The sequence below is a fragment of the Heterodontus francisci genome, chromosome 18 (genome assembly GCF_036365525.1).
Source record: "Heterodontus francisci isolate sHetFra1 chromosome 18, sHetFra1.hap1, whole genome shotgun sequence".
In the NCBI taxonomy this organism is placed as follows: Eukaryota; Metazoa; Chordata; class Chondrichthyes; order Heterodontiformes; family Heterodontidae; genus Heterodontus; species Heterodontus francisci.
In genome coordinates, this window is record NC_090388.1 from 69,438,551 (window position 1) to 69,456,316 (window position 17,766).

General features: G+C 43.9%; 1 protein-coding gene across 3 annotated transcripts in view; it reads left to right on the forward strand.

The window, feature by feature from the left end:
* The window catches only part of LOC137379706 (protein FAM3C-like), a 78,703-nt gene extending 67,989 nt beyond the window's left edge, over window positions 1–10,714 (forward strand). For all 3 annotated transcript variants that reach the window (XM_068050942.1, XM_068050944.1, XM_068050943.1), the window contains exons 8-10: window positions 5,850–5,934; window positions 6,972–7,098; window positions 8,814–10,714. In XM_068050942.1, coding sequence (XP_067907043.1) covers window positions 5,850–5,934; window positions 6,972–7,098; window positions 8,814–8,903 — 302 coding nt within the window. In that variant the 3' untranslated portion in view covers window positions 8,904–10,714. The remainder of the gene's footprint in view (window positions 1–5,849; window positions 5,935–6,971; window positions 7,099–8,813) is intronic.
* The last annotated feature ends 7,052 nt before the right edge of the window (window positions 10,715–17,766 follow it).

Here is a 17,766-nt window from a genome sequence, read left to right on the forward strand (position 1 = left end):
GGGAGTTAGGTAGAAAGTTAAAGAACAGGACCTCAAGGGTTGTAATCTCGGGATTACTCCCTGTGCCACGTGCCAGTGAGGCTGGAAATAGGAAGATAGTGCAGCTAAACACGTGGCTGAACAGCTGATGTAGAAGGGAGGGTTTCAGATATCTGGACCATTGGGATCTCTTCAGGGACAGATGGGACCTGTACAAGAAGGACGGGTTGCATCTAAACTGGAGGGGCACAAATATCCTGGCTGCAAGGTTTGCTAGCGTCACTCAGGAGGGTTTAAACTAGTGTGGCAGGGGGGGTGGGAACCAGAGCTGTAGGACAGCAAGTGAAATAAGTGAAGGGGAACTAGTAAATAAGGCCAGTAAGAGGAAGAGCAGGCAGGGAGATGTTGCGGAGAACAGCGGGACAGGTGGTCTGAAGTGCATTTGTTTCAATGCAAGAAGCATAACAGGTAAGGCAGATGAACTTAGAGCTTGGATTAGTACTTGGAACTATGATGTTGTTGCCATTAGAGACTTGGTTGAGAGAAGGACAGGATTGGCAGCTAAATGTTACAGGATTTAGAAGCTTCAGGCGGGATAGAGGGGGATGTAAAAGGGGTGGGGGAGTTGCATTATTGGTTAAGGAGAATATCACAGCTGTACTGCGGGAGGACACCTCGGAGGGGTCATGCGTGAGGCAATATGGGTGGAGCTCAGGAATAGGAAGGGTGCAGTCATGATGTTACTACAGGCCTCCCAACAGCTAGCGGGAGGTAGAGGAGCAGATATTTAGACAGATTTTGGAAAGATGTAAAGGTAACAGGGTTGTTGTGGTGGGTGATTTTAACTTCCCCTATATTGACTGGGACTCACTTAGTGCCAGGTGCTTGGATGGGGCAGAATTTGTAAGGAGCATCCAGGAGGGCTTCTTGAAACAATATGTAGATAGTCCAACTAGGGATGGGGCCGTACTGGACCTGGTATTGGGGAATGAGCCCGGCCAGGTGGTCGAAGTTTCAGTAGGGGAGCATTACGGGAACAGTGACCATAATTCCATAAGTTTTAAGGTACTTGTGGATAAGGATAAGAGTAGTCCTCGGGTGAAGGTGCTAAATTGGGGGAAGGCTAATTATAACAATATTAGGCAGGAACTGAAGAATTTAGATTGGGGGCGGCTGTTTGAGGGTAAATCAACATCTGACGTGGGAGTCTTTCAAATGTCAGTTGATTAGAATCCAGGACCAGCATGTTCCTCTGAGGAAGAAGGATAAGTTTGGCAAGTTTCGGGAACCTTGGATAACGTGGGATATTGTGAGCCTTGTCAAAAAGAAAAAGGAAGCATTCATAAGGGCTGGAAGGCTAGGAACAGACGAATTCCTTGAGGAATATAAAGACAGTAGGAAGGAACTTAAGCAAGAAGTCAGGAGGGCGAAAAGGTGTTATGAGAAGTCATTGGCAAACAGGATTAAGGAAAATCCCAAGGCTTTTTATACGTATATAAAGAGCAAGAGGGTAACCAGGGAAAGGGTTGGCCCACTCAAGAACAGAGAAGGGAATCTATGTGTGGAGCCAGAGGAAATGGGCGAGGTACTAAATGAGTACTTTGCATCAGTATTCACTAAGGAGAAGGACGGTGGATGATGAGCCTAGGGAAGGGAGTATAGATAGTCTCAGTCATCACATTATCAAAAAGGAGGAGGTGTTGGGTGTCTTGCAAAGCATTAAGGTAGATAAGTCCCCAGGGGCTGATGGGATCTACCCCAGAATACTGAGGGAGGCAAGGGAAGAAATTGCTGGGGCCTTGACAGAAATCTTTGCATCCTCATTGGCTACAGATGAGGTCCCAGAGGACTGGAGAATAGCCAATGTTGTTCCTTTGTCTAAGAAGGGTAGCAAGGATAATCTAGGAAATTATAGGCCGGTGAGCCTTACGTCAGTGGTAGGGAAATTATTAGAGAGGATTCTTCGGGACAGGATTTACTCCCATTTGGAAACAAATGGACTTATTAGCATGGTTTTGTGAAGGGGAGGTCGTGTCTCACTAATTTGATTGAGTTTTTTGAGGAAGTGACAAAAATGATTGATGAAGGAAGGGCAGTGGATGTTATCTATATGGACTTCAGTAAAGCCTTTGACAAGGTCCCTCATGACAGACTGATACAAAAGGTGAAGTCACATGGGATCAGAGGGGAGCTGGCAAGATGGATACAGAACTGGCTCGGTCATAGAAGACAGAGGGTAGCAGTGGAGGGTGCTTTTCTGAATGGAGGGATGTGACTAGTGGTGTTCTGCAGGGGTCAGTGCTGGGACCTTTGCTGTTTGTAGTATATATAAATGATTTGGAGGAAAATGTAGCTGGTCTGATAAGTAAGTTTGCAAACGACACAAAGGTTGGTGGAGTTGCGGACAGTGATGAGGATTGTCAGAGGATGCAGCAGGATATAGATCGGTTGAAGACTTGGGCGGAGAAATGGCAGATGGCGTTTAATCCAGACAAATGTGAGGTAATGCATTTTGGAAGATCTAATGCAGGTGGGAGGTATACAGTAAATGGCAGAACCCTTAGGAATATTGACAGGCAGAGAGATCTGGGCGTACAGGTTCACAGGTCACTGAAAGTGGCAACGCAGGTGGATAAGGTAGTCAAGAAGGCATACGGCCTGCTTGCCTTCATCGGTCGGGGCATAGAGTATAAAAATAGGCAAGTCATGCTGCAGCTGTACAGAACTTTAGTTAGGCCGCACATAGAATATTGCATGCAATTCTGATTACCACACTACCAGAAGGACGTGGAGGCTTTGGAGAGGGTACAGAAGAGGTTGACCAGGATGTTGCCTAGTCTGGAGGGCAGGATAAACTCGGATTGTTTTCACTGGAATGACGGAGGTGGAGGGGCAACATGATAGAGGTTTACAAAGTTATAAGCGGCATGGACAGAGTGGATAGTCAGAAGCTTTTTTCCCAGGGTGGAAGAGTCAGTTACTAGGGGACATAGGTTTCAGGTGAGAGGGGCAAAGTTTAGAGGGGATGTGCGAGGCAAGTTCTTTACACAAAGGGTGGTGAGTGCCTGGAACTTGTTGCCGGGGTTAGGTGGTGGAAGCAGGTACCATAGTGACGTTTAAGAGGCATCTTGACAAATACATGAATAGGATGAGAATAGAGGGATATGGACCCCGGAAGCACAGAAGGTTTTAGTTTAGGCAGGCATCAAGTTCGGCGCAGGCTTGGAGGGCCAAATGGCCTGTTCCTGTGCTGTACTGTTCTTTGTTCTTTGACTGTCCAGTGCAGTACCAAGGGAGCACTGCTCTGTCAGAGGTGTTGACTTTTGGATGGGACCTTAAATAGAGACCCATCTGCTTGCTCAGGTGGATGTAAAAGATTCCATGGCACTATTTTGAAGAAGAGTAGGGAAGTTATCCCCGGTGTCCAGGCCAATATTTATCCCACAATCAAAATCACAAAAATAGATTATCTGGTCCTTATCACATTGCTGTTTATGGGAATTTGCTGTGTGCATACTGGCTGCTGTGTTCCCTGCATTACAACAGTGACTACACTTCAAAAAAAAAACTTCATTGGCTGTAAAGTGCTTTGAGATGTCCAGTGGTCATGATGGGTGCTATATAAATGCAAGTATTTTGTTTTCTTTTTACCATTTACATGCTGGTTGAAGATTTTTGGGTTCCCTTTTATGTTAACTGCCGCTCTATTCTCATTCTCTCTTTGTCAGTCTTATTTTTCTTATCATTCCCCTCTCAATTTATTGTATTGACCTGGTTGTTGCTTGAAGAATTCATGTGACATGTGTCATACACTTTTTTGTTTCTTCATATTTTCTATCTTCCTCGTAATCCAAGGAGCCCTGGCTTTGGTTCCCCTACCTTTCACTCTTGTTGGAATGTACCTAGCCTGTACCTGAAACATCATCTCCTTAAAGATCACTTATTGTTCCATTATGGGTGATGAATTATTTTCCCCGTTTGAAAGCTCTTGTACATTGTGCTTAATGCAGCATTGCATAAAAAACAAATTTGATTTCAAAGCATGGTAGCATGCTATGTTTCTTCATCCTGTTCTGTGCTGCAAATTTTATAATTTCTCCCTTATCGATGTAACTATTAACCACAAATGGTGAGTTCAGGTGCTAAATCTATAATACCTCAATGCTCTTGTGATTGCAATGGATAAAGGTGCAGAGGAGATTCACCAGATGTTGCCTGGGCTGGAGCATTTCAATTATGAAGACAGACTGGATAGGCTAGGGTTGTTTTCCTTGGAGCGGAGATGGCTGAGGGGGGGACCTGATAGAGGTAAGCAAAATTATGAGGGTGAACCACACTTGTGAAAATCACAAGAAAACTAACAGTGAGGTCAATGTGGATCTACCCACTGAAGAATCAAGCAAATAGATTCCAAATCCAAAACTACTCAAGCCCAACTATTTAGATTCGGAACTCAGCAAGAACAAGGGGTGGGAAGAAATCTCAGGCACTCAGAGGCTAAAAAAAAAGTATCACTCACTATCACTCTAGAAATAAGAACTATCAGAACTTGTGCCAGAACTTGAATGGTTAAAGCCATGTATTGTGGGAGCAGTAGTTAAGGGACTAAAGCTTGCACAGGCAGAGGACCTTGCCACAAGCCGTACTAGAAATTTGCGTACCACAAGCTTCAACAGTCACATGGTCCTGTCGATTAACATTCCTAAAGTAGTACAAACCGGTGCGAGAGAAACTACAACCCCATTTGACACCACGTAACCAAAAGCAATGCAAATGTTTAATGCTACTTCATCCAAAGGAAGGATGATGAAAAAGCTTAAACTGGAAGCCTAAGGAGTTGTGTGACCCTAAACTTTCTAACTGTTCATTTTTTCCCTCTTCCTAAATGCCAAAAAAATACAAACAGCATAAAAATGAAATCCAAGGAATTTCATTTTTTCCTTTTTGTGCAAGGTGTCAATTACACTGGAAGTGTGATGATACAAACTATGGACTAACTCTGAAGAGTTATGAAAAGCTGACTCCTCTTTTTTTTAAAAAACTTTATTTTAAAAGGTGAGCAATGGTCCAAATTGGCCACTGAAGGAAAAGGGACTGGCCTTTGTGTATTCAAACTATCTGACAAAGACAAATCTTCAAAGCTAAGCGGTGTTAATTGAACCCCATCCTGAAACATTCTAGAATTGAATGCCTTCTTCTGATACAAAGGTGTGAAGTAGCCACATCCTGGGCCATTGTGTGATCACCATGGGGAAGAGATGAGAACATCATCTACTGGGGGTGAGATGTAACACAGCTTTACCTTATATATAAAAAAAGACAGCCTAAAGCCAGAAAGAGAAGCAACACCTAGCAGTTTGTTTTTTTACCAGCAAACTAGAAGGCACATGCCCTGCTGTAGAATCCTACATCTAATTTATACAGCAGTGAACTGGAAGTGATCCACCGTCTCTCACTGAACTTTCAAGAGAAATCTACAATCATCTCCAGCTGCACCCATTGAGAACTTAATTTCCAAGAGAATTCAACAGGTTTATTGTAACCTCCCCACCCCCTCCCCCGCCCCAGCTAAAACTCTCAAATTCAGAATAAGGCATATTGATGAATAAATAATTGATTTCTGTTTTTTAGACCTACAAGAAAGCCTGTCGCTGTCTGTTTATATGCAAAGTAAAACACCACGTGGTTAAACCCTAATAACAAAATACTTGTGCGGTCAGTTGGGAGTTGAAAAGTGGAAACCACCCCACATCACAGCACGTGGCTATAACAGTACTGTACTTCAAATTAGTGAGGAATATTTGATTCTGTATTTGTAAATGTAAATACAGTTTTAACCAATCTGAGTATAATCTGTGTCTTCCCCACAGATGTAAAACCTTTCATTGATTTCCTGAAGACCTTGCAGGATGGAACGATAGTGTTTATGGCTACTTACGACGATAGTGCAAACAAGTTAGTAATCACCAGCTCCTTATGAATTAAGAATGTGTTATGTCCAGTTAATCAGGAAGTGGTTGTCAATTTATTGTTTTCATTTGAATTTGTACTGAATTTGTATCTCGTCAATTTTCCAAACTGGCTCTCAAATGGAAATATTTTTTTAAAAAGTGAAGGCAATCCAATGATAAAATGCATGCATAATTTATATATTTTATGTTTACATTTTGTAAATGGCCTCTGTGATAGGGTTTACAAACTCCAAAGGTAAATTCAATAGTCAGTGTTGGATAAGGGGAGAAAGAAAAACAAGGACTGAAAAACCACATTTTATTTGCAGTGGAAGTATAAAGGAGTAAGATTGTGATGTGAAATAAGCTTACAGATTGGGCAACAGAGGAGACATTTACTGTTGGGCAAGAAGTGGCCTAAAAGAGGAGATACTGTAGCAAGGTCTTCTCCCAGCTAAATAATAGTCTAGGTGGAGGAAAATAAAGTGGAGAGAATCATGCAACTGTAACGGAGCCTTTCTGACTTTTCACCTATGCACTCCATCCATACAGTTATTTCTACCAAGTGCAAAAGTGACTCCCACTCCAAGCATATCTTTAATGATATTCAGAAGACCTTTTGGTTTACAATGCTATGCTTTTGAAATTGGTGGCCTCGGGTAGAAACCCATTATTAAAAATACTATGCAAGTGTACAAAACTTGTGTTTTTTTTTAAAAGATGTTTTGACTTTACAGGTTCTCTTAAGGCACTCCCTATGACACTTTGCCTACTTGTACATGTTTTTCCACACACATTTTTCTGGCAATTTGCATCGAGTATCATGTGCACGTCGTCAGTGTTGGGTGTCGTTGCTGTGCCTTGATGCTGTCCACAATGTACGTTTTTATGTTCACCTGGGGCAGAGTCGGCATTCTTGTAACTACGTGTCAACCTGTTGTGGACTTTAAGCTAAGCATTGTTTGCTCAATAGAGGTTAATTAACTCCAGAAAAAATGGATTATTTTAATTTTGCTTCAAATTACCTTTGTTTTGCTGTAGACTTAATGATGAAGCACGGAAACTTGTTAGCGACTTGGGGAGTGCATCGATCTCAAATCTTGGCTTCAGAGATAACTGGATTTTTGTTGGTGCAAAAGGGATTCAGTCAAAGAGTCCTTTTGAACAGGTAAAACGAGTGTCTTAATGCCTTTTTTAATGTTAACTGTACCAAAATTCTGCTTTTTCCCTTGACCTGTAAAGCTGAGTTTTCTGCAATGGCAATTTCAATGGCAGTAATTAGATCATTCTGCATTGTGCTGATCTGTTCTTACTACTGAAAAATAAATAACTACACAGTTAGGGAGGGAGAATGTTTTCTTGCATCTGTACTTATTCCAGAGTATCATGGAAGTTCCTTTAACTGGTTTCAAATTCATGAAGAGACTGCATGACACTTCCAGGGGTGATTGTGTTAAATATTAACAATGCTATCTTGTAAGTAAAGGTCGGCTCGGGTCTGCAAATGAAACCCGACCCGAGCCCGGGTTGCATTAGCTGATGCCTGCTGCTGGACCAATAATGGCCTTACGATTCATCTCCCTATCCTTGAACTAGAGGAAATATTGATCTGAGTTTGTGTACCTGGTTTCTATCCAACAATCCCTACGAGCGTTGAGTACAAACCGTATTAAGATCAGATTGATGAGCACTCACGATTGACTGGTTGCTATGTTCACAAAAATGGCAACTTGGATCAATTATCAGAGGACTATGACCCAAAGAACTGTACTCTAGGATATGTTAGTGCATTCAAAATAGAAAAGAGGCGAAGAGTGTAATTTTTTTTAATTCCTCCCCAAATCCATCCTCATTAATCCTATACCACCAGCTGCTGTTTGGAAACCCAAGTTTCTGGTGCCCTTTGGCTGAAAGACTGGTGATTTTAAAAAAAATTCCCCAGGTTGAGGACAATTTAGGGTCATGTGCCGGTGGACTTGCTGGGATCTGCACACACAGCTCTTGTCTGTGTGGTGGAGGATTAAAATTTGAGGGATTTTGTCAACATTATTTTCTCTTCATTTAATGCCTTCCCTGAGAACGTATGTGGAACTATAGCCTTGAAAACTTGTTAAATGTCCCACCAGCAACAGTAATCACTTATTTATCTCTTCTGGTATTGCTCATGGGGAGTCAAGGCCAGCTGCAGGATTAGAGGGCATGAAATAATTGGACCAGAGATGCAATGTTTTTGTATTATTTATAATGCAGTGGTGGCGCAGTGGTTAGCACCGCAGCCTCACAGCTCCAGGGACCTGGGTTCGATTCTGGGTACTGCCTGTGTGGAGTTTGCAAATTCTCCCTGTGTCTGCATGGGTTTTTGCTGGGTGCTCCAGTTTCCTCCCACATACGAAAGACTTGCAGGTGATAGGTAAATTGACCATTGTAAATTGCCCCTAGTATAGGGAGGTGATAGGGAATATGGGATTACTGTAAGGTTAGTATAAATGGGTTGTTGTTGGTCGGCACAGACTCGGTGGGCCGAAGGGCCTGTTCCAGTGCTGTTTATATAAATAAATAAAAAATAATGAAATAGCACAGTGTGAGACAATTTGGGAAGCAAAGAAGTAGAGTTGATTGGAGCCTAGGACATTTAATGCGGTACTGGTTGAGGAGCTGGGAGACAAAACTGAGGTGCTATTGAACACAGAGTGTGTAATCACTATGATAAATTTATATGTGTAGTTTCCATTATAAATGTGAACAAAGGTTTTTGTGTCAACTTTTCCATAATAAATTCCTAATGGGAAGTAAGATTTTGCAGATAAGCATACAGAATATTCCTTAACATTAGAGATTGGTTTGCACTGCATGTGTTCTAATATAAATCTTTTCCAATTGCAGCACATAAAGAATAACAAAAATACAAACAAATATGAAGGCTGGCCAGAAGTTTTAGAAATGGAAGGATGTGTTCCACAAAAAAAGGACTAAAAGCTATATATTCCAGGACAAAAGAAGATACATTTTGAAGTTATAATTTTCTTTGTTTTGTGTTGTTCAAAGCTGGTTATTAATTCTCAAATCCATTTTTATTTTAATTTATCAATTTGGTTGGCAGTTTAGTCTCTTGACCCAGAAATGGGAGCTAAACTATTTTTCTTAAAAGTGCTTGAAGGATGCATTTTCAGTTCTGATACTTCTGATTAGACTTTTTTTTAAAACTGCTGAACCTTTTAGTGTCTGAATCTGGCGTCCATTCCTGAACATTCTTCTGTAACAAATATTTTGTTAAACTGGATTTTCAAATGACTGTGCTGTTTTACGATGGATTCACTTTAGAAATCTGTTTCAGTCAAATTGCAGCGAATGGGAATAAAATTAGTTTGAAATAGTTGCCCATGTTTTCCAGAGGCTGAATTTAAATGATCCATTGTATTGCTGTTCTGCAAATATACAGTAGATCATGGCAAACGAAATATAATGCTGACAGTTTTTGCACTTGAAATTGTTCTTGGAAAGCTAGCATGTCAAAACTGAGGCCCATTGCTGTGTCTGGGATCAATGTTTTGAAACGAATGTCTGATGGTCAATAGCACTTGCAACTTATTGATTATAATCCTCCTTAAAAGAAATAATTCTCCATTCCTAATACTTTTTAAAAAGTCTGTATTCTAGCCTTAAATATTGATTTTTTTTTTCCTTTTCAATATAGTGAGTTTTGATTATGTATTTCTGAACATAACTGAATTTATGCAGTGTCAAAGAACCATGAGACATAATATTTGGGTATATTTATTTTTTTGTATGTTTTTAAAACCTTGTGGGTGTGGAAGTAATAAAGAAACATGTTGGTTTCATGCCGGCATCAAATGGAGCAACTTTCTCTTGCTTCTGTAACATAACACAACTCGTTTAGTAGCGACACCTGTTAAGCAAAGCTCATCAATGTTAGTACGGTGGTTTACAAACTTTTCTATTTGTGGGCTTAAAATTTGACATTCCTGGAGAACGCCAGCCCTAATTTCTGCAAGAGAGTGTCATCTAACCCAAGGGGAAACAATTCATGCAGGAGATGTGTTTTTTAAATTAGTGCACTGCAACAGAAATAACTTGAGTAAGTTATCAAACACAAAAGCAGTGCAAAAATATGACTACAGAAGTCCAAGGGCTCGGATCCTTAATTTCAACATTAGTGTTTTAATGTGCGTAGAAATGTGAGTGAAACCATGGTTCTTAATAATCCTTTGTGGAAGAACTTCTTTCAGAACCGAGTACTTACTATTTTTCCATTATGTAAATAATTCTACCAGACCGTCTGTCAATTTTATAATCGTCTGTTAAGAAAATCCTGCGCAGACAAACTGCTCCAAAAGCCACTATGCATTTTTGTAATGATGCAGACATTGCTCTTCAATGTAAAGTGTGATTGCTTTTCTGCCTGTTTCTGTTTACTTGTAAAATGAAACACCAGTCCAGTGCGTTACACGTTAGGTTCATCACTTTGTTGTGTAATTGAGAGCACTCCATTGTTTAATTGTGAATATTGATATGTTTAGAAATTATCTCTCAGTACAGAAGGCAAATGTAAATAGAGGTAAAACAAAATGATCACTTGTGTTTTTCAGAGGGGTTCATGGAATTTTCCAGTTATTTTCTATGTCAAACATTTTGGGCTTTTACTAAGTGTAAAAGATTAGAAGAAATGTGAATGAATATGATTTCTTTACACTGTAATGGGTTTTAAAAACAGAACTCAAATGGAATTCAAAATAATAGAGATAAATAAATTAAACTGAAATTAACTGCACTTTTCTTTAAGCTTTGGAATCCAATCATAAATGGTTACATAGATGCACAGTGATTTAAGGCTTTGCTACTAGATGTGCTGTCTCCTCCACCGAGAGGGCTTTGTACTCGATCCCTTGCTTTTCATTACATATGTCAATTTTAACTTGAATGTAGGGAGCAGGGTTAAGAAGTTTGCAGATGATACAAAAATTGGTTTTGTAGTTGATTTTGGGGAAGAAGGGATATATACTGCAGGAAGATATCAATGAACTGGTCAGGTGGGAAGAAAAGTGACAAATGGAATTCAATCCAGAGAAATGTGCGGTATTGCATTTGGGCAAGGCAAACAAGGCAAGGGAATACACAATAACTAATAGGATACTGAGTAGTGTAGAGGAACAAAGGGACCTTGGAGTGCATGTCTACAGATCCCTAAATGTAGCAGGACAGGTAGATAAGGCAGTTAAGAAGGCATACTTGCCTTCATTAACTGAGACATAGAATATCGGAGCAGGGCTGTTAAACAAGACTTGTATAAAACATTAGGCCAGAGCTACAATACTGCATACAGTTCTTGTTACTACATTACAAGAAGGGTGTGATTGCATGAGAGGGTACAGAGGAGATTTACGAGGATGTTCCCAGGAACGGGAAATTTCAACTTCGAAGAAACTTTGGATCGGCTGGGGTTGTTTTCTTTGGGGGAAAAAAGGAGCTGAGGGGCGATTTTATTTCCATGTACAAAATTGAGGGGTCCAGGTAGAGTGGATGGGAATGTCCTATTTCTCCTACCAGGGAGGTCAATAACCAGGGACCATAGATTTAAAGTAATTAGCAGGAAGATTAGAGGGGAGTCGTAGAGAATTTTTTTCACCCAGAGAGTGGTGAGGTTCTGGAACTTACTGAAAGGGTGGCAGAGGTGGAAACCCTCATCACAAATACTTGCATATGCAGTTGAAGTGACATAACTTACAGAAACTATTAACCAAAAGCTGGAAAGTCGTATTAGGCTGGATATCTCTTTTTTTCAGACCAAATAGGCTCCTGTCTGTAAATTTGCTATGCTCCTTTCTATGTCTATATGAATACAATGAATGGGTATAGATAGATCTCTCACCATCCGGGTTCAGTGATTTGGGGGCTCCTGCGTTGCGAGGACAAGTGGCAAATTGATCTTCATTAGGTCCTAACCGAGGGTTTCCTGAGTTCCTGGCACTTTTTGTTTTACACATAATCCCACTCTGAATTTCAAGTGATACAAGAACACAAGAAATAGGAGCAGAAGTAGACCATATGGCCCATCAAGACTGCTCCACTATTCAATATGATCATGGCTGATCTTGGGCTTCAATTCCACTTTCTTGCCCGCTCCCCATATCCCTTGATTCTCTGCAAGACCAAAGATCTGTCTATCCCAGCCTTAAATGTATTCAATGATGAAGCTTCCAGAACCCTCTGGGGTAGAGAATTCCAAAGATTCACAACTCTTTGTAGTACTTTCTCCTCATCTCAGTCCTGAATGATTGGCCCCTTATCCTGAGACTGTGTCCCTGTTATGACCAGGTAAGAAGGGGGTCTCACTGTCTTCACCTGATCTTATTGTAACAGGGTTTGATTTTTAAAAACACTGTTTTGAGCTCCCCCTGTGTGAATGCTTGTTCACAGCTTTCCAATTATAAGGCAAAGAAATGAGCACACCAGGGTTTCTCAGGCTTAAAGAAGAAAAGTGAAATTTATTAAATCTTAGACTCTAATTCGGTTAACGCCTGCAGATACATGCTGTGCCCCATGCTAGCATGCATACGCAATAGCAAATAGAAAAAAGAAAATTAAGATGGGAGTGGTTTGAGGCAATCAGAAGAGTTTTCTGTTTACTGTGCTTCAAGCTCACTAGTCCTTTTGTAATTAGTCTTGCTTTTTGTTGGGGCCCAGTATTTTTCCTAAACTTTGTTCACTGTAGGAGAGTTTTCTCTCTTGGGGTTCATGTGTCTTCAATGGTTTCCGAAGCTGCTGAGAGCAGACAGGAAAGAGGTCTTTTCCAGTCCAGGAGCGAACAGCCTTCTAAGTTCAAAATCCCTGTTGGAAGTTCAAATTCAAAAAACTCCAACAGTCAGCCAGGCATGTGACCAAACTGGTCCAACCACGTCTGTTTGTGTATTCAGCCAACTTAGCAGTTAACCTAGAATGCTAGCCTTTTCACCTTCAACGTCTAGTAATCTACGGCATCAAGGAGCCCTAGCAAAACTGAGGTCAATGGGAATCGGGGAAAACCCTCAGCTGGCTGGAGTCATACCGAGCGCAAAGGAAGATGGTTGTGGTTGTTGGAGGTCAATCATCTGAGCTCCAGGACATCACTGCAGGAGTACCTCAGGGTAGTGTCCTAGGCCCAACCATCTTCAGCTGCTTCATCAATGACCTTCCTTCAATCATAAGGTCAGAAGTGGGGATGTTCGCTGATGATTGCACAGTGTTCAGCAGCATTCGCAACTCCTCAGATACTGAAGCAGTCCGTGTAGAAATGCAGCAAGACTTGGACAATATCCAGGCTTGGCATGATAAGTGGCAAGTAACATTCGCGCCACACAGGTGCCAGGCAATGACCATCTCCAACAAAAGAGAATCTAACCATTTCCCCTTGACATTCAACGGCATTACCATCGCTGAATCCCCCACTATCAACATCCTAGGGGCTACCATTGACTGAAAAGTGAACTGGAGTAGCCATATAAATACCGTGGCTACAAGAGCAGGTCAGAGGCTAGGAATCCTGAGGCGAGTAACTCACCTCCTGACTCCCCAAAGCCTGTCCACAATCTACGAGGCACAAGTCAGGAGTGTGATGGAATACTCTCCACTTGCCTGGATGGGTGCAGCTCCAACAACACTCAAGAAGCTTGACACCATCCAGGATAAAGCAGCCCGCTTGATTGGCAACCCATCTACAAACATTCACTCCCTCCACCACCGACACACAGTGGCAGCAGTGTGTACCATCTACAAGATGCACTGCAGCAATGCACCAAGGATCCTTCGACAGCACCTTCCAAACCCGCGACCTCTACCAACTAGAAGGGCAAGGGCAGCAAATACATGGGAACACCATCACCTGCAAGTTCCCCTCCAAGTCACACACCATCCTGACTTGGAACTATATCGCCGTTCTTTCACTGTCGCTGGGTCAAAATCCTGGAACTCCCTTCCTAACAGCACTGTGGGTGTACCTACCCCACAGGGACTGCAGCGGTTCAAGAAGGCAGCTCACCACCACCTTCTCAAGGGCAATTCGGGATGAGCAATAAATGCTGGCCTGGCCAGCGATGCCCACATTCCGTGAATGAATAAAAAAAAACAAAGTAATTCATGACAACGCTACTTCATCGGACAACGTCATCAGGATGCGCCGCGGTGCGCACATGCGCAGACGGTCTCATGCCCCCTGCGCATGCGCTGCGGTCCGACTTACCAGGACTGCTTTGCGCATGCGCAAACGACGCGGTACGCACATGCACACACAGTCTCCTCATCTCTGCGCATGCGCTGCGGTCCAACCTGCCGGTAAGGTTGTGCGCATGTGCAGATGACGTCATCGCGTTATTTCGTCTTCCTCGCCGGCGCGCCAGTTTGGCCTCTGCGCATGCGTCAAAGCTTCGGCGCGACTTTTTGAAAGTGGAAGGAGGGGAGGTTTCGTCGGGCATTTTATCTGAATTATTTATTCGTTTTGGAGACTTGCTTCATTTTTATTTGACACAGGAGATTGTTCCAAGGTAAATTGCTCTGCCTTTGTAAGTTGCTTTGAAAACATTTCTATTGTCTGGGCCACTGCATGTTCTCCAGTCCCTGTTGTAAGTTGCTCTGAAAACATTTCCATTGTCTGGGCCACCGCATGTTCTCCAGTCCCTGTTGTAAGTTGCTCTGAAAACATTTCCATTGTCTGGGCCACTGCATGTTCTCCAGTCCCTGTTGTAAGTTGCTCTGAAAACATTTCCATTGTCTGGGCCACTGCATGTTCTCCAGTCCCTGTTGTGAGTTGCTCTGAAAACATTTCCATTGGCTGGGCCACCGCATGTTCTCCAGTCCCTGTTGTGAGTTGCTCTGAAAACATTTCCATTGTCTGGGCCACCGCATGTAGCAGGATGAAGGCACAGTGACTGTGATTTCTGGCGCCAAACAGTACACACTGCAGATACATGATGGCCAGGCTACCTGCAGCTGCATCTTCTCCATTCAGACTTTGTTGCCCTGCAAACATGCTGTTGTTGTGCAGAGGCATCTGGGTCTGCCTTTGGACAGGCTCGCCCCCAATTGTCGCTGGCGTGCATCTCAGACACCAACGACGACAGGCATGGCTGCTGCCATTGTGATTACAGAGGAACAGCCAAGGCCCCTCAGCCACAATGAAAAATACCGCTTGCTTTCAGATCAATTGTACCAGCTACAACAGGCCGTTCTGCAGAGTGGAACGGCAGCATTCATGAGGAGACTGGACTGGCTGCGGCAACAGACTCTCCGCTGGCAGCAAGGACTGGCTGATGAGATGGAGCCATTTACTATGCCCAACAATTGCCCGGAAGCACCTTCGGATGGAGGTGGCCGCGCGCTGGACATCAGTCACGTGTCACAAACCCTGGATCCTGAGCGTCTCACCCCCTGGCCTAATGATCTGATGGACCATACATATGCCTACCTGTTCAAATCTCCACTTCCCCTACCTGCGGTACCCTCTCCTTGCTGCTCAGTTACACAGTCACCTGCTCCTACACCCATCAGGGTAGTGCACATGGGCACACAGTCACCTGCTCCTACACCCATCAGGGCAGTGCACATGGACACACAGTTACCTGCTCCTACACCCATCAGGGCAGTGCTCATGGACACACAGCCACCTGTTACCCCATCCGACGTTGAAACAGCCATGCAGAGCCTTGTGAGACTCCGCAATTGCCAGTTGCTGCCTGTCAAGCAGAGAGGGCGTCCAAAGGGGTCAAGCACTTGGGGAACATTCAGCAAGAAGAGACTGAGCACTAAAAGAAACAAGCATGCCGTGTCCAGTGGTAGCAGAAATGTGAATGCTCTTGCTGTGAACACAACTGGTGATAGTAGTAGGCAGGATTAAATGGGAATGGATGGAAAGACGCACGAGTAACATAACCACTGGCAGGGAACTGCTGGGCTAAATGGCCAGCTTTATGTGCATAGCCCAAAAGAAATGTGCTTCTTTTCCAGCACCCTCACATCATTCATGTTTTCCCTGAGAGCAGCATTGAACCATCACGAGATAGGGGCAGTAACATCATCCTGCCTCCTACAGCTGAGGTGGGTACTAAGTGATTCATTGGCGGTGTTATCAGTACATGCCTTTACCGCAGAACACAAAGCATTCTCAACAGTAATTTCATTGGAGGGAGGGAAGCTCTGACACTGATGTTCTTTCCTTATTTTCTTTCATGTAAAACGTGCCCTTGAGAAAACAATCCTTGACACTTAAGGACGGCATTCAAGCAAAGGAGGCAGTGCAGGAGAGGACGCAAGGATGTGCTGATTCCTGCATCTGAGGTGGGTAATAAGTGCTTCATTGGTGACGTTATCAATTGGTGCCTTCACTGCAGAACTTAAAAAGGTGTGCACAACAGTAATTTCAGTGGATGGAGGGAGGCAAGCTCTGACTCTGATTTGCTTTATTTCTTTTCATGTAAAACATGCCGTCGAGAAAACAATCCTTGAGACTTAAGGTCAGCATTCAAGCAACGAAGGCAACTAGATCATGCTGCGGAGCTCATCACGATGTGGAAAGGAACATTGCATTTATGGATGAATTGGGAATGCACATTGGGATGCGCTTGGGGAACATTCACCAAGAATAGACTGAGCTCAGACTCTTGTGACTTTGCCTTCTTCACATGGACAATACAGTAGTGGAATAGAGAGCCAAGCGTTCAATCACCACAAGGCTCTCCAGGAACAATCTCTTTAGCTGTGCATAGCAGAGACTCGGCCTGTCTGTCTAACGGGAATGCTGGACACAACACTCATGTATCCATGCACAGCAGTTCCTCGGATACTTAATGAACTTAATAAAACTTTTCAATAATTAAACCCAGAATTGTTGAGGTTTTGTTTTGCATGCTATTTCCCCGACTTTGCAACTGCACTTCAGATATTCAACTGTGGTGGGGGGGGGGGGGGGGGGGGTAGAGGGAGGGGTGGGTGAAGAGGGGGAGGGGTGGGGAGTGCGGGGAGGGGTGGGGAGAGGGAGCATGCAAAATGCAGGGACCAAACAGTTGCAATGCCTGAAGTACTGAGGAGAAGTAGAGAAAGCAACTGGGTAGGGGAGAAAGCAACTGGATTGGGCATCCGCAGCTGGAGGGAACGGCTGAATGGAGAGGGCCGGAAGCGAGAGGCCGTAGAGAGCCGCGGGGAGCGAGCGTGCGAAGACCTTGGTGTCACCGGGTCCAGGGACTGGCCAGTAAGTCTTTTGCTGTTGTGTTTATGGCGCATGCACAGAAAAAGGCACTCCTCTTCCGTTCCGCTGCTCCCCCCCCACTCTCTCCCCTTCCTCCCTCTCTCCCAGCTCTCTCCCTCCCCCCTTCCTTACCCCTCCCTCTCCCTCTTTCACCCCCCTCCCCCTTTCTCTCCCTCTTTCTCTCCCTCTTTCTCCCCTCTCCCTCTTTCTCCCCCCCTCCTTCTCTCTCCCCCTCCCTCTCCCTCCCCCCTCCCTCTCCCTCTTTCTCCCCCCCTCCCTCTCCCTCTTTCTCCCCCTCCCCCCTTCCTTACCTCTCCCTCTTTCTCCCCCTCTCCCCTCCCTCTTTCTCCCTACTCCCTCTTTCTCCCCCCCTCCCTCTCCCCCCCCTCCCCGGCACCGCTACCGCTGGTCTCCCCGCGCTGCTGTCCCCGGCCCCCGCGCTGCTGTCCCCGGCCCCCGCGCTGATCTCCCCGGCCCCCGCGCTGATCTCCCCGGCCCGCTCCACTCTCTCACTCCGGCCATTGTATTCTGCCACGTGTTTGTTAGGTTTCATCTCTGTGATTTTTTGAGCAGCGCCATCTGTAGTCCTGGCAGCTGCAACAGTCG